The sequence below is a fragment of the Zingiber officinale genome, chromosome 8A, assembly GCF_018446385.1.
Source record: "Zingiber officinale cultivar Zhangliang chromosome 8A, Zo_v1.1, whole genome shotgun sequence".
NCBI classification, from domain to species: domain Eukaryota; kingdom Viridiplantae; phylum Streptophyta; class Magnoliopsida; order Zingiberales; family Zingiberaceae; genus Zingiber; species Zingiber officinale.
The window spans coordinates 27885404-27909166 of NC_056000.1; the positions used below are offsets into that span (position 1 = coordinate 27885404).

Consider the following 23763-nt stretch of genomic DNA (forward strand, 5'->3'; position numbering starts at 1 on the left):
AACATACTGATCGGATTCGATCTAGTCTGCAAATCACCAATAAATCAGCTGAAGCCGCCAGTTCAGTTCGATTTAGCTGTAATTACAACTTACTGGATCTATAATAGGTTACAAGTTGCAGAGAAAAAAATGATGCATTTTTTGCAAAGTTGCACGTTGGTGCAAGTGCCTGAAATATATTTTGTACATGCACCAAATGATCAAGGTTAGCATCAGCATAATCACTGATCTTAAGCGAAATGAAATATTTAATTTTGATCCATCCTGTACATAAATACCATGTTATAACTATGAAGAAGACTAGATGAGTTTACTTTAACGGTATAAAGACAAGTTTATACTGTACAAAAGGGAGGCACATCAGCAGCATCTGAATTCTAATTTGCAAATAATAGAACTCAATCACTACTTGTTAAACACCGTGTCAAGAAGCTGAAGCACCATGAAGATACAATCCAAGTAGTTACTACTGGAATGACCATCATCATAGCGGCCTGGGAAGTAAGAAGCAAGATATATCTAAACTTGGGGACAGTATGATTTTAATTTGTAGGATACAAAATCTTTGATGCAAAGGGAGAACTGAATATTTGAGACTATACACCAGATAAAAGACAACAAAGTCATTGCCAAGATCAGCAGTGAACTCATTCATTTTCAAGTCATGTCTAATTGAATCTTGGAGCTGCAAGAATTGAAGTACGACTAGTTGTCAGGTTAGTGAACAGTGAGAAATAGTTGTTCACAAAGCATGTATATGTATCACGTCGCAACCAAATCAGGCCTACAGTTTGCATCGGCCAAAAACATTTCAACGCTAACATCATGCAACAGAAATAGCACTTATATCATTCCCTAAGGTAGCACCTTCTAGACCTGGTATTACATAAGAAGGACATGGTATTTGTTTTACTTTATTGTTCAGCTTGATTGTTTAACTGCTTAAATTAATTCAGCAGTATTTATCATTAGATTCAGTCTTGCAACCACATTTTCAATTTACAGTTATGTAGGAATTAAGTTTTGTTACAGAAATTATAATTCCAATTCACTACCTCCTTTTGTCTGGCCTCAAACACTTCCTGAGGAAAATTCAATTCTACCACAATAGGTTAGCCTGTAGTTGTTATGCAAGTACTCAAATTACCTAAGATAATTTCCTAAGCATTCACTCTTACCACAAAGTGCTTCATGGGACAGGAAATTTATTCACTCTAACTGAATGTACCAGCAAATATTCCAACTAAAAATAATAAAGCCAATTATAACTGTGGTGAAAGTACATTAAGTTGAAGATGTAATAAGAAGTCTTAGAAACTAATATGAAGCAGAAATAGCAGCAAGAGAACTCTCAATCAGTTGTCCCATCTCTCAAAATTTTGGATATTTGTCCAATTCAACTCATAATATGAAAATTCCTTGCAGAAGATGCCTCTAAAAGGTGTCAAGACAAACAAAAATTAGCATACATATTAGACACTATGAAACCATCATATATTGTGAAAATATTAATATTTTTACAAACAAGCTCATAAGAATATTGTCTTAGTAAGAAAGAAGTTAAACTCTAAAAACTTACCAATTTGCACACCTTTCTAAACAAAGATTAACAATTGAAGGATATAATTAACAATCAAGAAAAATAACATGAACAGTATGATAAAAGTAACTCATGCAGATCACCTACCAATGTAACTAAAAATATGAGAACAATAGAAAAGATTAGCACCTCATGGTGACATTTTTTGACAAGTGACATAAAGACTTTGAGCTGTTTATATGCTTCAGGTATGGCTGATTTTGAGAAAGAAGCCCTTAAAAAGAATGAATCAGCTAGGATAACTTCTGAGGCATGGTGACCAGTACTCCTGATAAACTGGAAAGCCTAGCATCAAAATACACAAATCAAAGATAACAAATTCACTGAACGTCAATTGCATCCATAAGCTTCAGATCAAGTAGATTAGACATAATAATTTAAGTACCTACTTAGCTAAAATTATGTAGACATAATGGGTAGCTTCTAATACCTTGCTCACAGTTTCCTTGAAAGGAATTTGATTCTTGTGCTCTTCTTTTTGTCTATTTCTTTTGAGAACTTTCTTTGTTGTCATCTATAAAACACAAAGTAAAGTGGTTACAAAGGTGTTTTACAACTAAAAAATTAGTATGCATCTTCAGTCAGGAAAGCAAAGTTATAGTGAATATTGGTAAGCCACCTGTATTGTACCTTGGTTGATTGAAATGCCTGCTCGAGTTGGCGTATTTGAATCCACTGTTCAGTAACTATATTCTCCAACTGGCCACAGAATCACAAATCTCAAATTTGTTTCATGTAAGACAAGCTTCTGACTCGAGTAAAATTCAGTCTCGGAAGATGTATGGATTTTTTTGAGAGGTTTGACGGTAGCTTAAAATCTCTTGTAGAGGAACCAAGTGTTCTAGTAGCTAGGTCAAACTTTTTACTACTTTGGCTGTTGAACTTGTTGATTTAATATTTCTTTGGTTAAGAAACAAATCAATAAGCTTTGAGATTGAGATCTAAATGGGAAGGATCAAACAGTTAATGAAGCAATCCTTGCTTGTAACACATCTTTATATCTGCTTGATCATTGTTTTTAACTATCATTTAAGAACAAACTTGCATGACAATAGATTTGACCTTTTGAACTTCAGAAGCTGCAGTCTCCATCTTTTCTTTTGCTTCGTCCGCATGTGATTCTAAACTCCGAATGCTATCCGTGTTCATCATTGACTGCTCAAATAACAACTGGATCTATAAAAAAATCAAGTTCACTTATTAAATCAAAATGTAGCTCAAAGACCACAGTATAGAACTGAATCACCAGTCCTTGGGGGAAAAGAGTAAAATAAAATTAGAAATCCACTATGAGGAGAGGCAGACTACCTCTTTTTCCAGAGCCCGAACCCGATCTTCAGTGTCCAATGAGTCACTACTTGAACCCTGTAAGAAGTAACAATACACATCAAAGTAAGAAGGAAGAAAACACACGAGTTCTATCTTCAGTCCATTTGCCAAATAGGCAGGCAATCAGCTCCTGCATTTTAGTGTGTGATACAAATGACAGTGTCTTAACAGAAGTATATTTTGTGTCACCTTAACCACTACAGATGGAATCAAAATTATAGGCAGTATCACAATATATTCCAGTCATTCTGGGGATAAGTTTTATGAGTTAATGATCACTGAGGACTCAACTGCCATGTGAAACTGCACTGTAAATTGCTACTTTCTAGTGATGATGTCATTACCACATTCAAGAATGTTGCCTACTAGCTTTTCATTGTAATATATATTGTTACAGTGAGAACGATCGATCTTATAATCACAACTGCCTTCAAGTCATGTTGAAAGCATTCTCTGCCACTTTTATCACAATAATAACTAAAATTTGACAGTGATCGTGAACGAATACAAATTAGCTAGATTCCTAAATCAGAACAAGAAACAACAAACATAAAATTTGATGCTCAAATAAAAAATGTGGATACTTCATACTAGAAAGATTGATATATATATATATATATATATATATATATATATATATATATATATATATATATATATATAATTCTTGAAATTTTTTATGTATTATATAAAGTTGGACATAATGCAATAAGCTTATAAAGAGGCTATAGGACAACATACTTTCAAATGCTCACCTTAACTTCATATATGGCATTCTCCATTAGTCTGACCTTTTTTTCCATCTCTTCAAGAAGCTTATCTCTTTGTTCTAGATGAAAGGTTGTGGAACTCAAGGCTTTGGTACTGTCCTCTAGAATAAATTCTGCAATAATTAACTGTTACTAATTTATCCAAATGTTAAAAAAATATATCCAAAGATAATGACCCTCACTTTGTGATAACAGATACCATTTGAAACCACTATACATCATTATGATAAACTTAAGTAAACAAGCATTCTCAGAATGTACAAAAGTCGCATCATTGATATGCTTTAATTTATTTTGAGTAAAGATGGGAGTGTGATAACAGGCCCAAAAGCAATTTTATTTAAAGCTCTGAGGTAGAACATTACATCGAGCACCAGAAACAATCATAATCCTTGGGATATACTCCATAATGCCCCTACCATATCACCATGTCATACTCCACACAGCCCCAAAATATATAGTTTCCTTTCAGCCACAGACATAACCCAGCATAAGAGCTGGAAGCCTGGTTCATCCCTAGATCAGTGAGTATAGAGCTCTTCTTGCCCCCAAGTACCTTTAAGTCTCCAAAGCCTATTTATCCATCTTCGAAGTAAATTGTCTCTGTTTCAATATAACCTCTGAAATTGAAGAAATGTTTTCTCTGTTTCAGTTTCCTCAGAAAATTTTCTCACGTCTTGCCTTCTAGATATCCAAGAACCACCCTTGTATAGCTACATTCCCGAATGATATGTTTCACTTAAATAGAGATTAATTATACTATTTTCATGATATTGTAGCATGATACCATGGTCATTCATGGCACCAAGATTGGCAACATTGAAGGCTCAACGAGTTACTCCAAGCAATGTAAGAATCCTGCTAGAGACAACATACTATGCTAAAAGAATTCCTTTGTTTCTATCTTCATGTGATAAAAAACTCATCAAGTATCATGCAATTTGTTATCATGATAAACAACTGGGGCTGGAAAATGCTCAATAAAAAGGAAGACCCCCTCCTAACACTGTTTCGTATAAGGCAACGCCCCTCCCTAATACAACTTGAATCCTTGAATTAAAGAACAGTAAATTGTGTTACAGATACAGTCCTTCCTACCAAGTATGACTTTCAACTCGATGAATAAATATTATTAGGTTTTCTTTACCTCTCAGATTACTCAGGGCAAGTGGATACTGACCCTTTCTAATATCCAGAAGGAGCAGGTTGGCAATATAGTGCTTGTGAATGTCGAAGATTTCACAAGAAATCCCCAAACAATCTGAGCCTTTCCGAGTAAGAATCCTAACATTGCATAAAAACTTATATACACCGGAAAGAAACAACCATGCCATTCAAGTCAAATAATTATACTTTGTATAATATGCATATATTAATTTTTTTTTTAAAAAAAAAAAAAAGAGGAGAACAATCTATTGGTCAACCTAATCGAGCGGTCTTGAGCCTCAAATCCTCCATTTCCGCGATCACGGCGCTCCTTTCCGAGGGATAGGTATCGGAGAGGGAGAAGATGGAGACGAGCAGGACGACGACGGAGACGACGAGGACAACCGATCGGACCGCTCTGAGCCGTCCTCGCACAATCCCTCTTCGAAGAAGACGGGAACAGAGGTTGAAAATCCGAAGAGGGAGAATGATTGCGACGAGGAAGAGAAGAGCTCTGTCCAAGGTAGGCGAGGCCATCGGCGGCGAGAGATCGGAAACGAGACACTCGGGAGAAGCTCCGGCGAGGCGTCGACCGATATTTACGAGCAAAAAAATTTTAATTAGGTCAAAACTTTTAAATTTAAAAGGATACAATAAAAGTAAAAGATAATCTGAGGGGCAGCATGACAATTTTAATATAAAACAATTCTAACAATTTTTTTTTTAAAAGAAAAAATCATTTAATAAAGGACTGCAGATAATTCGCAACAACCTATTCCGAATTGGACTCAACTGATTAGTAAATCGATCCTTATAAATAAGTAAATAACTACTTCGATTGAACGGAAGACACAAAACACAGATCAGAGCGAAACAGAGGAGCCGAGAGCGATCGCTTGCAGCAATGGAGATCATCAACGTGTGGGAAGCAAACTTACTGGAGCAGATGGAGTCGATCGCTGTTCTTCGCCACTCCTTCCCGATCGTCGCCATCGACACCGAATTCTCTGGCTTCCTCCGCTTCACACCTCGCCGCGCCGCCGAGGCGTGCAGATACCGCGACCTCAAGTATAATGTCGACAACCTCTGTATAATCCAGCTAGGAATCGCCCTTTTCGACGACGCCGGCAACCACCCCGGAATGGCATGGCAGATCAATTTCTCGGACTTCGACCCCGACGTCGATCCCTGCTCGCCGGCGTCCATCGACCTGCTGAAGAACAGCGGTATCGACGTCCAAAGAAACCGGCGCGAGGGTATTTCTTCCGTTCGCTACGCCGCTCTGCTACGGGAGAAACTGTTCGATCACCACGGCGGTGCGTTCGTCACGTTCCACGGCTCGTACGATGTGGGCTATTTGATGAGGTTGCTCGCCGGCGGAAGGCCTCTGCCGGAGACATCAGGAGAGTTTATAATGGCGGCGAGTGGCATCTTTAACGGAAGACTCTACGACGTCAAGTACATGGCGCGGTTCTGCCCGGGGTTACTCGGCGGAGAGGTTGGCTTGATGAAGCTCGCGAGTATGCTGAACGTGGAGGCCGTTGGCGTGGCACATCAGGCGGGATTTGACAGTTTGGTCACCGGACTGACCTTCCAGGAGATGCATAAGAGGTGGGCAGTCATGGACGGTCGAAACTCCATGATTCTGTATGCTTGGAGAATGTTTGCCGTGAAATCAAGAGCGCTTCTTCGCTCGGTCCTCTTCGGCGCCCATGGACTTTAGCACCTGGGCGCTTCATGATTGCGCCGCCGACGGTGCGCCCACCTTTGGCTTTCCCGTCTCCATACTTTGGCGGCGGCGGCGGCACCGGCCATGGCCCTGTCCCTCTGTTGCCGCCGGCGACGCCGCGTATCGGATGGTTCGCGCCGATTCCGCTTCCACACGCTTTTCCCCGTCCCTGTGTTGTCATTCTGTAGACTGTAGATCATGTCGGTTCTGCAGAGTAGAAATTGATTTTTATGATTTGGAAAGCTGAATTGATTTATATGATTTGGAAAGCTGAATTGATTTTTTCATCCAAAAACAGTTTACCTTTTATATTTAAAAAATGACATTTAGCTCATCTATATTTTAAAGAATAAAAAATAATAATAATAAATAATCAAAATAATTCTTACTTTCTTATTTAAATGTTAAAATTATGACTAAATAACTTTAAGCCCTTTTTATTTTTCATCCAAAAGTAATTTCCTCTATTTAAAAAATGATACTTAGTCCCCTATGTTTTAAAGGAAAAAAGAAAAAAAATAGTAAATGACCAAAATAACTCCTTTACTATTCTAAATGTTAAAATTATTCTAACTAAACATCCTTATTCAAGGTAATCTTAGATTTTTAGACAAAAAAAAATAAAAATAAAAAATCTCACATAATCGTTGAAAGCTTAATCTTAACCAAACCTGATTGATATATAGGTCAAAAATTCCACTTGTTCCTAAAAAAACTCTCACAAAATTTATACATGCACCAGTATAAATAATAGATAAACAGTAACTCTAAAAGAAATAACTATTCAAAAACTCATTCCGCCACCCTTACCAAATAAAAAAAAAACTAAAATTTTAAATTAATGAACCAAAATCAAAAAAAGATGGAATAAAATTCATAATTAAAAATTTCTTTCTCACTATCAAATGTGACATACAATAAAGTAGCAATGAAGTGTTGGTGTGACAAAATTATACTAATAGGGGAGCTAAGTGTCATTTTTTAAATATAGGGGAAACTATTTTTGGATGAAAAATAAAAATGGACTTAAAGTTATGTAGTCATAATTTTAACATTTAAATAGCAAAGTAAGAGTTATTTTGGTCATTTATTATTTTTTCCCTTTTTTTCTTTAAAACATAGTGGGCTAAGTGTTATTTTTTAAATACAGGGGCAAACTGCTTTTGGATGGAAAACACAAGGGGGTTTAAAGTTATTTACCCTTGATTTTATTTCCTAACTCATGTTGGTGTTTTTGTTATTAATTTGTTTGTTACCAGGTAAATGAGTGATAATTAAAAGAAACTAAAAAAAAATCAGTTTACAAACTTCAGTAAAAAACCAAAAAATAAATGAGGATGATGAAGATGTATTTAAATGAAAAATACATTAGAAAGCATTATGATTACTAATTAAATAATTAGATAGTGTTAATTAAGAAATTACTTTTTAATTGATTCATCTAGCAAAAGATGATTCGCTCGTAGAAATTAAATTAAAAATCTAAAGACACTTATAGGCCTATGATATACAGAGATGGTAAGAGTCATGTGGCAGGCTTAGGACTCGGTCAGTGTAAAGTCACGTTGATCAAATTTAAGATTGAGTTCAAGTCAAGTCGGTAGACTTTAAAGTGGGTGGCTTAACTACAATTCAACTTGAATCAAGTTTGATCAGGGTCTTAGCTAGTAGGACAGGTGAATGGGAGGCTTCAAACTTGTTTGATCGCTGCGCAGATACCAACGGCGTTTTTATTTTTTATTTTTTATTTTTTATTTTGGATTAAAAAAATTAATTAAAATATTTATTTTACTCATTACCAATAGGGTTTAGATTTTTTAATTAGATTAGAATATTCAAACTAAAAAAATTTAAAATTTTATATTTAGGATCTAGATTTCCTAATTAAGTTATAGTGTCTAGTTAACGGAAATAATTAAAAATAAAAAAAATATTATGTGATATAGTAATACGTTTATGGAGTATAATAATATATTTAGGATTCATATTTTAAAAAATTTTAAGATTTTATTTATAGGTTATTGAATTATAGAATTTAGTTAAAATAAAAATACAAAAAATTAAATATTTATGAGTATAATAACATATTTATAGGGTTTAATAATTATTTAAGATTTATATTAGAGGAAATATTATTTTTTAAAATAAAAATAAGAAAAATAAATAAGAAAAAGATGCAGATATTCTGTCTGCACTGTTATACATCACGATGTAAATAATATTAACAATAATAATAATAGTTTATTATTATTATTATTATATATAACCCACCTCCAACTTACACAATATAAAAAAGAAAAAAATTAAATATAAGAACTGATAGTCGTATTTTAACATCAGTTAACATTATTATCGTTATCCCGATTCATATTTGATACCGTGTGTAATTAATAACCCAAAAAAAGGATGTAATAACCCGAGAGAAAGGACAGGGCTAACAGTTAAATTGATATGGCGATCAAAAGTTAAGAGAGGTGTTTCTAGAACTTGGCCCTCTACGTCGCATAATCAATCTGCTCTCAGCTAACATTGACGTATGTTGGGTCCCAGAGTTTAGTGCCTCATTTCTTCTAAACACAGTTGTCAGTCTATTATCGATCGATTTCTTAGCTGGTAGGATCCCAAGACCTAGTTTCTTTTCCTGGACAAGGCTCCTAATCTACTCTTAATCAGCCCCAACGTCAGTTGGCCTCTTGATAATCAGTTTACTTCTTCTCGGCACAACTCTCAGTTTATTTCTGGTCGTGTTCTTAGCCAATCGAGTCCTAATGTTTAATCTCTCATTTCTCCTGGGTACAACTCTCAGTCTACTCCCGGTCAGTTTCTAATTAGTCGGTCACGTACTTAGAGCTCAATTCCCCACTTTTCTTGGTCACAGTTCTCAATCTGCTCCTGGTCGATTTCTTAGCCGATCAAATCCCTAGGGTCCAATCTCCACTTCACCTTAACATAGTTCCCAGTCTAAGCATCGGTCAGTCTATTATCAGGAGACAACATCGTCAGGAAATCGTAACTACTTGTCGGAGAATAATTGTTGGTAGTTTTGAGAGCATGAAAACTAAAACGAAGTAATTAAAATAATAATGAGGAAACCATAAACACTCACATTGATCTCCCCAAGAACCGCAACCAAAGACGTCGGTCGATAAAGTTGTTGATGAACCGCCGGAGACGTCGCTGCTGCTGTCGCCGAGAAGATCACCACACGGAACCTTCTCGGACTCTTCCACAAACCAAATCCCACTCTGAATGCTCTTCCTTTGCTCGACCAAATCACCTCACAACTCTCTTCTCTGAACACCTTCACAATCCCTCTGCTCACCTTGATCGCACACCTTTTTGATTGCCTTGGACGCTACCATTTATATCAAGCAAGATATCGGTTACCAACCGATGCCTTGATGACAGCTTTTAATGGAGGAAGATGAAGGATCGGCACCCCTTCATCTTCCCAACGTTGCAACTGATGCAACGTCTAACATCTCCCACTCGTCCAAGTCAATCCATATGGTCACATAGACCATGTTAGTCACATAGACTACAAGGTGATCAAGTCACGAAGTCCGGAGCAAAATTAGTCACAAAGACCAAATAAGTCACGAATACTTTATGAGGATTAAGTCACGAGGACCAGAGCAAAATTTAGTCACAAAGACCAAATAAGTCACGAAGACTTTATGAGGATCAAGTCACGAAGACCAGAGCAAAATTTAGTCACAAAGACCAAATAAGTCACACAGACTTTATGAGGATCAAGTCACGAAGACCAGAGCAAAATTTAGTCACATAGACCAAATAAGTCACATAGACTTTATGAGGATCAAGTCACAAAGACCAGATCAGAACATCCATTCCATACATTAGGGAAAATGGTTCGTGCGACAACAAGCACAGTGAGCATTCAATTGCTAAGAAGATTGTCACACCTTACTTAGCTGCTTCATAGAATAAATCAGAGACATATATGTCCATAGAACGAATCATAGACATAAATGGCTTGCCTTTACCCCAGATTAAATTATTTACATCATCATGAACATCTCTAATCCCTCATATTGACCATATGTCAAGAGCATGTTCTACACCTCCAATCAAACAAATTATTCACAATTACATTTTATGTACTGAACTAAAAATGTAACCGGTACCAGTGAATAAATGTCGCAGATGTAAATCAATTTTAATCTTCCTTTTTAGCTAGAATCCATTCATTCTAATCAGTTGCTTTCCTAGTTATGCTCCATAGACCGAAACATCCATAGCCAATAGGAAACATGCTAAAGTAGCAAACACTGATCAAAACTTCAAGTAGACAGCTAAATAGTCACTTAGGGTAAAATCGAGATTAACTTATAATCTCAAAGGTCTCACATAGTAGAGAAGCAGGGATCCATTCTCCTACAACCCTTCTTGTCGTCATAGCACATGTGGTATGAATCACATGCTACGATGTTATTCTCTTTACCAAAAGAGTGCATGTTTTCCCAATTTTAACATCGTACAGATTTCGATCTAGACATTCCCAATGTCTAATCCTGAATTCAACATATGAATTCTAATCTGGCTTCAAGCACATTCAGTAAATGGTGGGTGCATTTACTCCAATCATTACACAAATGATCTCATCTTGACACAAATATCAAGGCGACCTTAACTTATGGGTATGTCTCTATTCACAGCTACAAAAGTTGTCCCATAAGCAACGGTCTTACCTCTATTCGTACTTAACAAATAGAGATGATTGTCCATGTGAGTGGACCAATCCCAATCTGCCAACATGCTTATCGAGACTTTTATTCGAATGTAACAAAGACACATATACACTGAATAAATCATGGCATTTTTATTTATCAAAATGTCTTTACAATTAGTTACATTCTTCGAAGTCCCAAAGACTTCATATGCCCATAAAATGACTCTTTAGTCAATGGCTTAGTAAAAGGATCAGCAAGCATATTTCGTGTAGGGATGTACTCAAGAATAATCTTTTTCTTGTCAACAATATCCCTTACAAAATTATACTTAATTTCTATATGCTTACCTTTGCTGTGATATTTGGGATCCTTGGAAAAAGCTATCGCAGCTTGACTGTCACAGTACACAGTAACAGGACTCCCACTATCCTCAGCAATCCTCAGATGCTTCAGGAACCTTCTTAGCCAGACAGCCTCTTGCACAGCCGCTGCACAAGCCACATATTCAGCTTCCATTGTCGACAAGGCTACACAAGCCTGCTTCTTGCTGTTCCATGAGATGGCGCCATCATTCAGCAAGAAGACATAGCCAGATGTGGATTTTCTGTCATCAAGGTCCCCTGCCCAATCTGCATCTGAGTAGCCACTTAGGCTCATATCTGATCCTTGGAAACAGAGGCAATAATCAGCTGTTCCTTTAAGATATCTGAATATCCTCTTCACCGCTTTCCAGTGTCTCGATCCTGAGTTTGACTGGAAACGACTAACTAAGCCAACAGCATAGCTTATATCGGGACGAGTACACAACATAGTGTACATCAAACTACCAATAGCACTGGCATATGGTTTCTTCTTCATTTCGGCTATTTCCTCAGGAGTCTTTAGATACATACTTTTGCTCAAGACAGTACCTTTCGCAATAGGCGTATGTTCAATATTGCAATCTGAAATATTGAAGTGTTGTAGCATCTTAGTGATATAAGCTTCTTGAGACAAACCCAAAAGCCTCTTTGATCGGTCTCTAACGATCTTCACTCCTAAGATATACTCTGCTTCTCCCATATTTATTATGTCAAATTGTGATGAAAGCCAACTTTTGACTTCTATCACACACTTTATGTCACTTCCAGCTATTAGCATATCATCAACATATAATGATAAAATGACAAGCTTTCCTTTTTCATTCCTTAGGTAAACACAATGATCCTCATTGATCATTTCGAAACCATAAGATAATATTACTTCATTAAATCTTATGTTCCATTGTCTTGACGCTTGCTTTAGCGCATATATAGACTTCCGAAGTCTACATACTCTTTTCTCTTGGCCTTCAGCAACATAACCTTCTGGTTGTACCATATAGATTTCTTCGTCAAGATTGCCATTAAGGAAAGCCGTTTTTACATCCATCTGATGTAATTCCATGTCATAGTGTGCTACTATAGCTAGGATGACACGTATTGACACAAACTTTACAACTGGGGAGAATGTCTCTTTAAAGTCAATACCCTCCATTTGGGTATATCCTTTTGCAACTAATCGAACTTTGTATCGATTAATCGATCCATCTGCTTTCCTCTTTACTTTGAGAATCCACTTATTCCCAATAGCCCTTCGGCCCGGAGGAAGATCGACTAAATCCCAAACATGATTCTTTCTCATTAACTCCATTTCTTCATCCATTGCAACTTTCCATTCTTTTCTAACTGAGCTGCTCATAGCTTCCTCAACTGTTCGAGGTTCCTCATCGTCAACTGGGAGAACCATTAATGCCTCATTCTCAATATCAAACCTTTTTCGAGGAATAATCTGACGACTACTTCTTCGAATGTTAGACTGTTGAGAAACTGACTCATTCAGTGGCAAATTACTCCCACTCGGTTGACTAGATTTAGGCATCTCCTGATTTGTTGATAAAGGAACATTATCCTCCTCCTCTATCTCATATAGAGGAATTGTCTTATCAACTTCACCTCGTGTTGGGAACTCAGTTTCTAGAAAAATAGCATCTCTTGACTCTATTTCAGAGATGGTTCCATCTTGTCGCTCACCAATAAAAACATAACCTTTAGAGGTCTCAGAGTACCTTATAAAGATACACTTCTTACCTCTGGGTCCTAGTTTTTCATATTCGTGAGTCTTATCATGAACGTAGGCAGCTGACCCCCAAGGTCTCAGATTACTCAAATCTGGTTTTCTGCCTGTCCAACGTTCATGTGGGGTAGATGGAACTGACTTTGAAGGCACTTTGTTAAGTATATAGGTCGCTACTAGCAATGCATCTCCTCAATAGGAGATTGACAAATTAGCTTGAGCCATCATAGACCTAACCATTTCAAGAAGAGTCCTATTTCTTCTTTCAGCAACCCCATTTTGCTGTGGAGTTCCAGGGATAGTTAGCTGTCTAATAATCCCTTTCTCATTACACATTGTCTTGAACTGATCAGACAAATATTCTCCTCCACGGTCAGTGTGCAAGGTTTTAACCTTACATTCCAATTGATTCTCAACTTCGTTCAAGTAACGAATAAAGCAATCCAATGCTTCAGATTTGTGAGAAATCAAATACACATGACCAAAACGTGTGAAGTCATCGATAAATGTAATGAAATAAGAACTCCCATTTCTAGCCTTCACATTCATTGGACCACAAATATCCGAATGAATTAATTGCAATGGTGAATCAGCCCTAATAGCCTTACCAAATAGTTTCCTAGTCGCCTTTTCAGCAAGACAATGCTCACATATAGACAAGTTAATCTTAGCATGAGTGCCTAATAGGCCCTCCTTAGCTAATCTATTCATTCGTTCTTGTCCTATATGTCCCAATCTAGCATGCCAAATTTCATCATTAACATCAGCATTACTAGTAAGAGCAATGTTTGAAAAACAACTATTATTATTTGGTTCTACATCAAAAATCATAAAACCATTTGTTACATAACCATATCCAATTAACACAGAGTTAATTCGAAGTTCCACACAACGGCTATAAAAATTTACATTGTAACCTAAATCAAGAAGACAAATAACGGAAACCAGATTCCGTCGAATCTCAGGAGCGTACAGGACATCATGTAGAAACAAGGTGCCTCCACCACGTAGGTTGAGCTTGCAAGTGTCAATTCCTTTGACTTCTATTCTTGCATTGTTTCCTACATATATCCATTTGTTGCCCGACGGTACTCCACATATGTAGCTCGATCACGAGCTACGTGGTTCGTTGCTCCTGAATCTACAATCCACAAAGGATACGAATCAGCTAACAACACTGTACTTGCAACATATTGCTCGTGGAAAGAAGACAAAAATGGATTTACCTTTTTAGGCTCAGTACAATCCCGAGCAAAATGGCCCTTCTTGCCACAGTTGAAGCAGGTCAACTTGCTCCTAGGTTTTTGTCCATTTTTCTTTCCTTTCTTCTTGATTTGGTTTTTCGCAGCAACAGCATTAACATCCTTTCCTTTCCCCTTTCCTTTCTTGAACCACTTGTTCTTATTCTTGGAACCAGAACCTTCAGCTACAAAAGCTTGACCCGAAATCCTTGCGGATTCAATCCTCTCCGTCTCAAGTTCCACATGGCATGAGACATCAGTGAAAGTCTTGATACTCTCACTATGGGTCAGGTTCTGTTTCATCGTTTCCCAAGAATCAGGAAGGGAACGGATAACTGCCTGAACCTGTTGTTCATCGGTCAATGTATAACCTGCAGTCTTCAGCTCTCGAATCATGTTACCCATCTCCCTGAGATGTTGGGTCATGCTAACATTCGAGCGCTTCTTACAACTATCAAACTTGATAGTTAGCTGACGGAGCTTACTCAGACTAACTCCACTGTACTTCTCTCTAAGGGCTACCCAGACAGCATGAGCCGATGGTAATGGCTCATACTCAAATACCAGGTCATCCACCATTGAACTAATCAATATACCCTTAGCAATGGAGTCCTTCCTTTTCCATGCCTTATAGGCATCAAGGTCACGTCTGTGCTGTGCTGTGGAACCCTCAACCGGTTCCTCCATGATTTGGTTTACAGCCTCCAGAACTTCTTGTTCCTCAAGAACATATTGTATCTTGAGGTGCCAGATTTTGTAGTTATCCCCATATAATTTCTCACCCTTATTGAGTTCAGCTATGATGTTTTTAGTTGCCATGATCTACATAAATAAACAAATTATTTATTATTTCAGTGTAATTCATATATGTGCAACTATTTATTGACTCAGTGTAAATTAGAGTTAGTTTACAAAATCAAGTGATAACATTGTTTCCACTCATCATTTGTATGTTCTAATCTAATCAACACTGATCAATTATATTACACATATCCCAACTAATGAACAAATCATTTTATATGAACGAATCATATTTATATGAACTAATCATATCATGAAATGAACTAATCATTTCCAAGTTAGTTAACATATAACATAACTTTTATTATATAATTCTGTTCGTACAAACCAACAGAAATTATTACATGACTCAAAAACTAGATGAGCTAACACTGTTCGTACATAACGACAGTAACAGAACACTAATAAACTAGATAAGCTAGCACTACTCCCACTAGGATAAATGCTAGAGCAGTGGGTAATTGCATATTGTTTCTCCCAGATTCTATGATAGGTGGATCAGCCTCAGATGTATCCATCAGATCCATCTCTGGATCTTCTACACACTCCTGAGGATCCTCCTCTGATCCTTCGGGATCCATCTCTAGATCCTCCTCAGGATCCATCTCTGGATCATCCTCGGAATCCATCTCTGGATCTTCCTCAGAATCTTCAGGATCCATTTCTGGATCCTCTTCAAATTCTTCAAGGTTCATTTCAGGATCATCTTCAGATTCTACAGGATTTGGATCCTCCTCTAAATCTTCAGATTTCATTTCTGGATCCTCTTCAGATTCATCAAGACCCCATTTCAGATGAAGTAGCTGTCTGCACATCTCTGAGTATGAGATGTGCCCATCAGAATCATCCCAAAGTTGGAATGCTATCTGCCTCAGATGTTCCGATAATGAATAAACCAAAGAAAATCTTCTTTCTGTTTCCTGAACGGGATACCCTTCTTGCTCAAGATTCCAGAACAACCAATCGAGCCGACTAATAAGTCTACCGACTCCGTGATCCGGGTCATATTCCAGCTTCTTGATCTCCTCCCACAGCTCATGTTGTCGTTCATAGCGACCAGTCATCGTGTATATCGTTCTTTGTATCTGGAATTGAAAAACATGATGTCAGTACAAAACCGACTGACCAGTACAAAACCGGTCAAATTCAATTCTCATATATAGAACAAAATATATAGTATACACAAGCAATCAAGAAAAACAAATTTCCTTATTTTTGGGAGTCTTATGTGACTGACACATTAGATTGATCGATCATAAATCCGAATCTTAAACTTAATTTATTGTCCTTATTAGAACTAATCTAATTGGACTTATGTTCTGTTTTCGTTTAAGCCCATTTGAGTCAATCACAGACTTATTAATCAAACTCAGGTCCGTTTGATTTATTCAATTGTCCATTGAATTAAGTCTGACTCATTAGAACAAATCCAATGTTTCTGATCAAATTTGACACAACGGAACTAATCCGGTCATATTTGATCAGCCCAACTTCTGTAATCAAGAATACCCAATTAATTCAATAATAAACCGGACTGGTTAAATCAACAAATAATTTAAACCAGCTTTAGGTATCATTAAATCAAATTGATCTGCCTAAATCAATTAATAATTTAAACTAGACCTGTGTTTGATTGATCAAGTTGGTAGGGTTCTATTTTCTATAAATTGAACCATAAATTAATTAAATATATTTATTAATTAATAATACATATCTATATGTATTTAATTAATAAAAATATTTAATTAAATTTAGCAACTGTTCATGTCGTGAAGAAGGAAAATTAAAATCAACATGTATACATTTTTTTTTTCTTTCTTACACGATTTTGATTTTTTTTTTTTCACAGTGCTTCATTAAACATACTGTTCATGCTTTGTTTTTTTTATTTTCACTCTGGAATCATCGATTCATACCTTCTCTTGAATCGATTCATGTGCATGACGTACTGTGCTTCGACAAAAAAAAAAACTATTCACGCCTTTAATCGATTCATGAATCGATTGAGTTCATTTTTTTTCTTCATCAAACAGCGCTGTACGTGATTTTAATTTCTCTTCAATCGATTGAAATTTTCAATCGATTAATGAATCGATTCAGCACATGCACAGTATCTTTCGATTCATCCATAGTGTTGAATCGATTCTGCGCAATTTTTTTCTCTGTTGCGATTTTGAATCGATTGGAATACAATTTCAATCGATTCATCCCAATTGAATCGATTGATCAATCGATTCAATTGATGAACAGTATCGTCTTCTTCGCGACAGAAGAAGAAAAACGCGAGCTTTTTCGCGTCGATTTCCATACTTTCAAAACTATGCATGCTCTGATACCATTGTTGGTAGTTTTGAGAGCATGAAAACTAAAACGAAGTAATTAAAATAATAATGCGGAAACCATAAACACTCACATTGATCTCCCGAAGAACCGCAACCAAAGACGCCGGTCGATAAAGTTGCTGATGAACCGCCGGAGACGTCGCTGCTGTTGTCACCGAGAAGATCACCACACGGAACCTTCTCGGACTCTTCCACAAACCAAATCCCACTCTGAATGCTCTTCCTTTGCTCGACCAAATCACCTCACAGCTCTCTTCTCTGAACACCTTCACAATCCCTCTGCTCACCTTGATCGCACACCTTTTTGATTGCCTTGGACGCTACCATTTATATCAAGCAAGACATCGGTTACCAACCGATGCCTTGATGACAGATTTCAATGGAGGAAGATGAAGGACCGGTACCCCTTCATCTTCCCGACGTTGCAACTGATGCAACGTCTAACAATAATGACTATTCGTCAAAAAATATTTTCATTCTCTACCATATGCATGCATGAAGTGAAACCTTTATCTACTCAATGGGAGTCCGTTGTACATCCTCTATTACCCAATATATCCTGATACTCAACATTTTCTGATGTCTCATAATTGCTGAGGTTATGAGGGGCAGTGAAAAAGGAAGGTCCTCTCCATTGGTTAGGTGCACGTACATGCACGTGTGCAATATTATTGTCCATTTTCCTTTTGCACTTCTCACTCTGTGCTACTTCTGACTTAAGCGTCGGAATGTCTACGCCAGAATTTTTTTTCCTAGTTCTCGTCCTTACTCTTTTATATGATCTCTTTGTGCATGTGTATACCAGTGGGTACCATCAACAACCCTCACCCGTTAGAAGGTGAAAAGCTTATAATGCTCTTTTAAGTCTAGATGCAGGTACTCTTTTCGTCAGCATCCTTATTCTGATCATCGGCTCACTCCATCCAATTCAACTTTTGGACAAAATCAAATTTAGCATTATCTGTAGAAACATTTTCACCTGATCTTAAATGTCAAGATGGATGATCCTAATAAAATTAATGTCGCCATGACGTTTGAAGAATATAAGATATTAAAAAAAAGGTAGATCTGCTACCTTAGCGGCCTCCCTAGTGTCGGCCCTACGGATATGGAGGGAGGTTCATGCAGGTACACAGGCCATAGGCGCATGGTGGGGTAAACCTCAGATCATCAGTTCCTGAGAATCGACCCCTTACCATTACACCAGAGATACCATGTGTCCACCATTTGTGCTACGTCCTGGGGACGAATATAAAATATTAAAGGTTGCCCAGATACGACGACATCAGGAAAAAATATGAAAAAAAAAAATTTATTGCATTTATGAAAAATGCACACATAGTTCAATCAAATAAGGATGGTCTGGATTAAAAAAATAATAATAAATAAATAAATGATTTCAATTGATAGATTAGTTAAATTTGGTTGTTTAATTTTGATTCAACGTGTGAGTTAATTAATAATTAGTCTTGCCATTTAAGGCAGATCGGCGAGTCCGAATACCTTAGCTAATCTACTTTTTAAATATTATTAAGAAATTTAAATATACTTTTGAATATTTATTTTGTATTATATATATTTTTTTAAAAGGCTACCTTTCTTTCAGTAAATCAGTTCGAATTGGTATATTAAACGGTTGGGTCTAACTAGCCTCTGGATCCACCTGTTTATTCCAAGAAAATAATTTCTAATTTTTAGTATTATATCTAAATAATAAACAAATACTTTACTTTTCAAAAGAATATATTTTTACAAATAAAACATTAAACAGAGTCAGAATGAATATTTGTTAAATAAAAAAGTTATTTAAGGCATGCCGCATCAACATCATTGAATTGGGGGTAAGAAAAGGGAAAAAAAAAATAAAAGATTTTTTATTCTAATTTTATCTCTATTTTTAAATTGAAATCTTCCAATTTCTAAGTTTTCTATGTCGCTGGCCTACTAATTATTAAACATAAACATTCGATTAATTCAGTCTATAAATTAACAGAATTAATCGAAAATCGATTTAGTGTTGGCTAACCAAATTAAATCAAAATTTTACTAAATCTGAATTAACCGAATAAGTTATTTCAATTAACATCGAATTAATTAAATTTATTTAAAATAATAATAAAAATAATTTATATAAAATTAATATCAAATTAACAAAATGTTCATCCCTACTAATTATTAATTAACTCACACGCTCAATCAAATTTAAACAACCAAATTGAACTAACTAATCTATCAATTGAAATCATTTATTTATTTATTTATTATTATTTTTTAATCCAGAAAATCCTTTATTTGATTGAACTGTGAGTGCATTTTTCCATAAATGCATTAAATATTTTTTTCATAAAGAATATTTTTTCCATTGATCGACGGTCTGCTTTTACGATGCGGCCCGTATCTTAGTAACCTTGAATATCTTATATTATTTGAAACTAATGGTGACATTAATTTTGTTAGTATCATTCATCTTCACGTTTCAGATCAAGTGAAAAAGTTTCCACCGGTAATGTCAAATTTAATTCCGTCTGAAAGCTTAATTGGATGGTGTGAGCCGGTGACGAATGTAAGGATGTTGATGAAAAGAGGACATGTATCTAGACTTGAAAGAGCATTATAGGCTTTTCACCTTCTAATGGGTGAGGGTTATCAATGGTACCTATGGATATACACTTGCGCAAATAGATCATATAGGAGACTTAGGGCGAGGACTAGGAAAAAAATCTCTAGCGCAAGCACTCTGACAATTAAGTCAGAAGCAGCACAGAGCGAGAAGTGCAAAAGGAAAATGGACAATAGTACTACAGTAAACATGTGCATGTACGTGTACCTAACAAATGGAGAGGACTTTCCTTTTTTACTGCCCCTCATAACCTCAGTAATTATGAGGCATCATAGAATGTTGGATATCATGATATATCGAGTAATAGAGGATGTCCAATAGACTCTCATTGAGTAGAGAAAAATTTCGCTTTATGCATGCATGTGGTAGAGAATCAAAATATTTTATGACGAATAGTCATTATTCTTTGATAAATTATTGTAATTTCCTGACGATGTTGTCTTCTGACAATAGACTAACCGATGCTTAGACTGACCGAAGATATACTGGGAGGTATGCCAAAGAGAAGTGGAGATTAGACCCTGGGGATTTGATCGGCTAAGGAATCGACCGAGAGCAGACTGAGAGTTGTGGCCAAGAGAAGTGGGGGACTGAGCTCTAAGTACTTGATCGACTAAGAAACTGACCGGGAGTAGACTGAGAGTTGTACCCAAGAGAAATGAGAGATTAAACCTTAGGACTTGACTGGCTAAGAAGCCGACCGAAATAAACTGAGAGCTGTATCGAGAAGAAGTAAACTGATTCTTGAGAGGTCGACCAACGCTGGGGTTGACTGGGAGTAGAGTAGGAGATTTGCCCAGGAGAAGAGACTAGGTCCTGGGTCCGACCAGCTAAGAAATCGATCGAGAATAAACTGAGAGCTGTGTTCAGGAGAAGGGACTAAACTTTGGAACTCAACATGCGCAAATGTTAGTTGAGAGTGGATTGATTATGCGATGTAGGGGGCCAAGTTCTAGAGACACCTCTAGCTTACAATTACCCTCTCTTAACTTTTGACCGCCATATCAATTTAACTGTTAACCCCATCCTTTCTACGGGGTTATTCACTACACACGGTATCAAATATTAACTAAGTTAACTATGATAATGTTAACTGATATTAAAATACGACTATAAGTGTATATATTTAAGTTTTTTCTTTTCTATCTTGTGCCAAGTTAGAGGTGGATTATATATAATAATAATAATAATTAATAATAATAATAATAATAATTATTATTATTATTATTATTATTATTATTATTATTACTTCCTTGTATGGTGCGTAACTGTGAAAGATATCCACATATTTTTCTTTTTTTGGTTTTTTAATTATTATTTTTTTAAAATTAATATTTCCTATAATATAAATCATAAATAATTATTAAACTTCATAAATATATTACTATACCCCATAAATATTAATTTTTTATTTTAACTAAATACTATAATTCAATTGAAAAGTCTAAACGTTACAAGTAAAATCTTAATTTTTTTTAATAATATATTATTATACTCCATAAACACATTATTACATTTCATTAATTTTTTTTTAAATTTTTTCTGTTATCTTTATTGAGAAATAATATTAGAGGTGAAATTTTAAAATTTTTAAACTTGAATACTCTAATCTAATTAGGAAATCTAAATCCTATTGGTAATGAGTAAAAATAAATATTTTAATTAACTTTTTAATCCAAAATAAAAATAAAAATAAAAACGGCACTCATATTCTGCACACAGTCGTGCAGCAATCAAACAAGTTGGAAGCCTCCCACTCACCTGTCCTACTAGCTAAGATCCCATCAAACTCGATTCAAGTTGAATTGTAGTTAAGTCACCCACTTTAAAGTTTGACGACTTGACTTGAACTCAATCTCAAATCTGATCAACGCGACTTTCCACTGACCGAGTCCCAAGCTTGCCACATAGCTCTTACCATCTCCGCATATCATAGACCTATAAGTGTCCAAGTCAATTCAATTGTCTGTTAATTATCTAACTTCAAAGTAGACTAAACCAACAATGTGCAATGAGTGCAATGAATTGATTACAAAAATAATTTCCCAATTAACAGTGTCTAGTTATTTAATTAGCAATCGTAATGCTTTCTAATGTATTTTTCATTTAAATACATCATCAACATCCTCATTTATTTTTTTGTTTTTTTTCCTGAAGCTTGTAAACTGATTTTTTTTTAGTTTCTTTTAATTATCACTCATTTGCCTTGTAACAAAAAAATTAATAACAAAAACACCAACATGAGTTAGGAAATAAAATCAATTCAGCTTTCCAAATCATAAAAATCAATTTCTACTCTGCCGAACCGACATGATCTACACTCTACAGAATAACAACACAGGGACGAGGAAAAGAGTGTTGAAGCGGAATCGGCGCGAACCGTCCGATAAGCGGTGTAGCCGGCGGCAACAGATGAACATGGCCATGGCCGGCACCGCCGCCGCCAAAGTATGGAGACGGGAAAGCCAAAGGTGGGCGCACCATCGGAGGCGCAATCAAGAAGCGCCCAGCTGGTAAAGTCCATGGGCGCCGAAGAGGACCGAGCGAAGAAGCTCTCTTGCTTTCATGGCAAACACTCTCCAATCCATAGAGAATCATGGAGTCCCGATCGCCCATGACTGCCCACCTCTTATGCATCTCCTGGAAGGTCAGTCCGGTGACCAAACTGTCAAATCCCGCCTGATGTGCCACGCCAACGGCCTCCACGTTCAGCATACTCGCGAGCTTCATCAAGCCAACCTCTCCGCCGAGTAGCCCCGGGCAGAAACGCGCCATGTACTTGACGTCGTAGAGTCTTCCGTTAAAGATGCCACTCGCCGCCATTATAAACTCTCCTGATGTCTCCGGCAGAGGCCTTCCGCCGGCGAGCAACTTCATCAAATAGCCCACATCGTACGAGCCGTGGAACGTGACGAACGCACCGCCGTGGTGATCGAACAGTTTCTCCCGTAGCAGAGCGGCGTAGCGAACGGAAGAAATACCCTCGCGCCGGTTTCTTTGGACGTCGATACCGCTGTTCGTCAGCAGGTCGATGGACGCCGGCGAGCAGGGGTCGACGTCGGGGTCGAAGTCCGAGAAATTGATCTGCCATGCCATTCCGGGGTGGTTGCCGGCGTCGTCGAAAAGGGCGATCCCTAGCTGGATCATGCAGAGGTTGTCGACATTGTACTTGAGGTCGCGGTATCTGCGCTCCTCGGCGGCGTGGCGAGGCGTGGAGTGGAGGAAGCCGGAGAACTCGGTGTCCATGGCGACGATCGGGAAGCAGCGGCGAAGAACAGCGATCGACTCCAACTGCTCCAGTAAATTTGCTTCCCACACGTCGATGATCTCCATTGCTGCAAGCGATCGCTCTCTCATCTCTCCTCTCTGCTCCAGTAAATTTGCTTCCTCTGTGATT

General features: G+C 36.9%; 3 protein-coding genes across 4 annotated transcripts; 1 reads left to right on the top strand and 2 right to left on the bottom strand.

The window, feature by feature from the left end:
* Positions 1-206: 206 nt before the first annotated feature.
* LOC122008174 lies at positions 207-5471 on the bottom strand. Of its 2 annotated transcripts, none has more exons than XM_042563792.1 (8): positions 5124-5471; positions 3685-3812; positions 2909-2965; positions 2663-2776; positions 2231-2299; positions 2031-2114; positions 1730-1885; positions 207-494 (listed from the first exon to the last, which is right to left on the bottom strand). In XM_042563792.1, exons 1-8 carry the CDS (start codon positions 5380-5382, stop codon positions 399-401), a joined length of 963 nt encoding a protein of 320 aa, XP_042419726.1. In that variant the 5' UTR covers positions 5383-5471; the 3' UTR covers positions 207-398. The 2 variants fall into 2 exon arrangements, with proteins under 2 accessions (XP_042419726.1, XP_042419727.1); XM_042563793.1 differs by lacking the exon at positions 207-494 and adding an exon at positions 701-1434 and having other exon boundaries at positions 5124-5470.
* Positions 5472-5749: 278 nt separating this feature from the next.
* On the top strand, positions 5750-6568 carry LOC122010638 (probable CCR4-associated factor 1 homolog 11). Its single transcript, XM_042567151.1, has one exon. The coding sequence runs from the start codon at positions 5750-5752 to the stop codon at positions 6566-6568; it is 819 nt and encodes a 272-aa protein (XP_042423085.1).
* On the bottom strand, positions 6565-23699 carry LOC122010639 (probable CCR4-associated factor 1 homolog 11). Its single transcript, XM_042567152.1, has 2 exons — positions 22747-23699; positions 6565-6781 (listed from the first exon to the last, which is right to left on the bottom strand). Exons 1-2 carry the CDS (start codon positions 23697-23699, stop codon positions 6565-6567), a joined length of 1170 nt encoding a protein of 389 aa, XP_042423086.1.
* Positions 23700-23763: the final 64 nt, after the last annotated feature.

Coding starts and splice junctions, on each gene's coding strand:
- LOC122008174 (XM_042563792.1), bottom strand. CDS start 5,382: ATGGCCTCGCCTACCTTGGACAGAGCTCTTCTCTTCCTCGTCGCAATC. Junction 2,777..2,908: donor TTCGGGCTCTGGAAAAAGAG/GTAGTCTGCCTC, acceptor ATTTTTTTATAG/ATCCAGTTGTTATTTGAGCA. Junction 1,886..2,030: donor TCAAGGAAACTGTGAGCAAG/GTATTAGAAGCT, acceptor TTTTGATGCTAG/GCTTTCCAGTTTATCAGGAG.
- LOC122010638 (XM_042567151.1), top strand. CDS start 5,750: ATGGAGATCATCAACGTGTGGGAAGCAAACTTACTGGAGCAGATGGAG.
- LOC122010639 (XM_042567152.1), bottom strand. CDS start 23,699: ATGGAGATCATCGACGTGTGGGAAGCAAATTTACTGGAGCAGTTGGAG. Junction 6,782..22,746: donor GCTACACCGCTTATCGGACG/GTTCGCGCCGAT, acceptor TCTACTCTGCAG/AACCGACATGATCTACAGTC.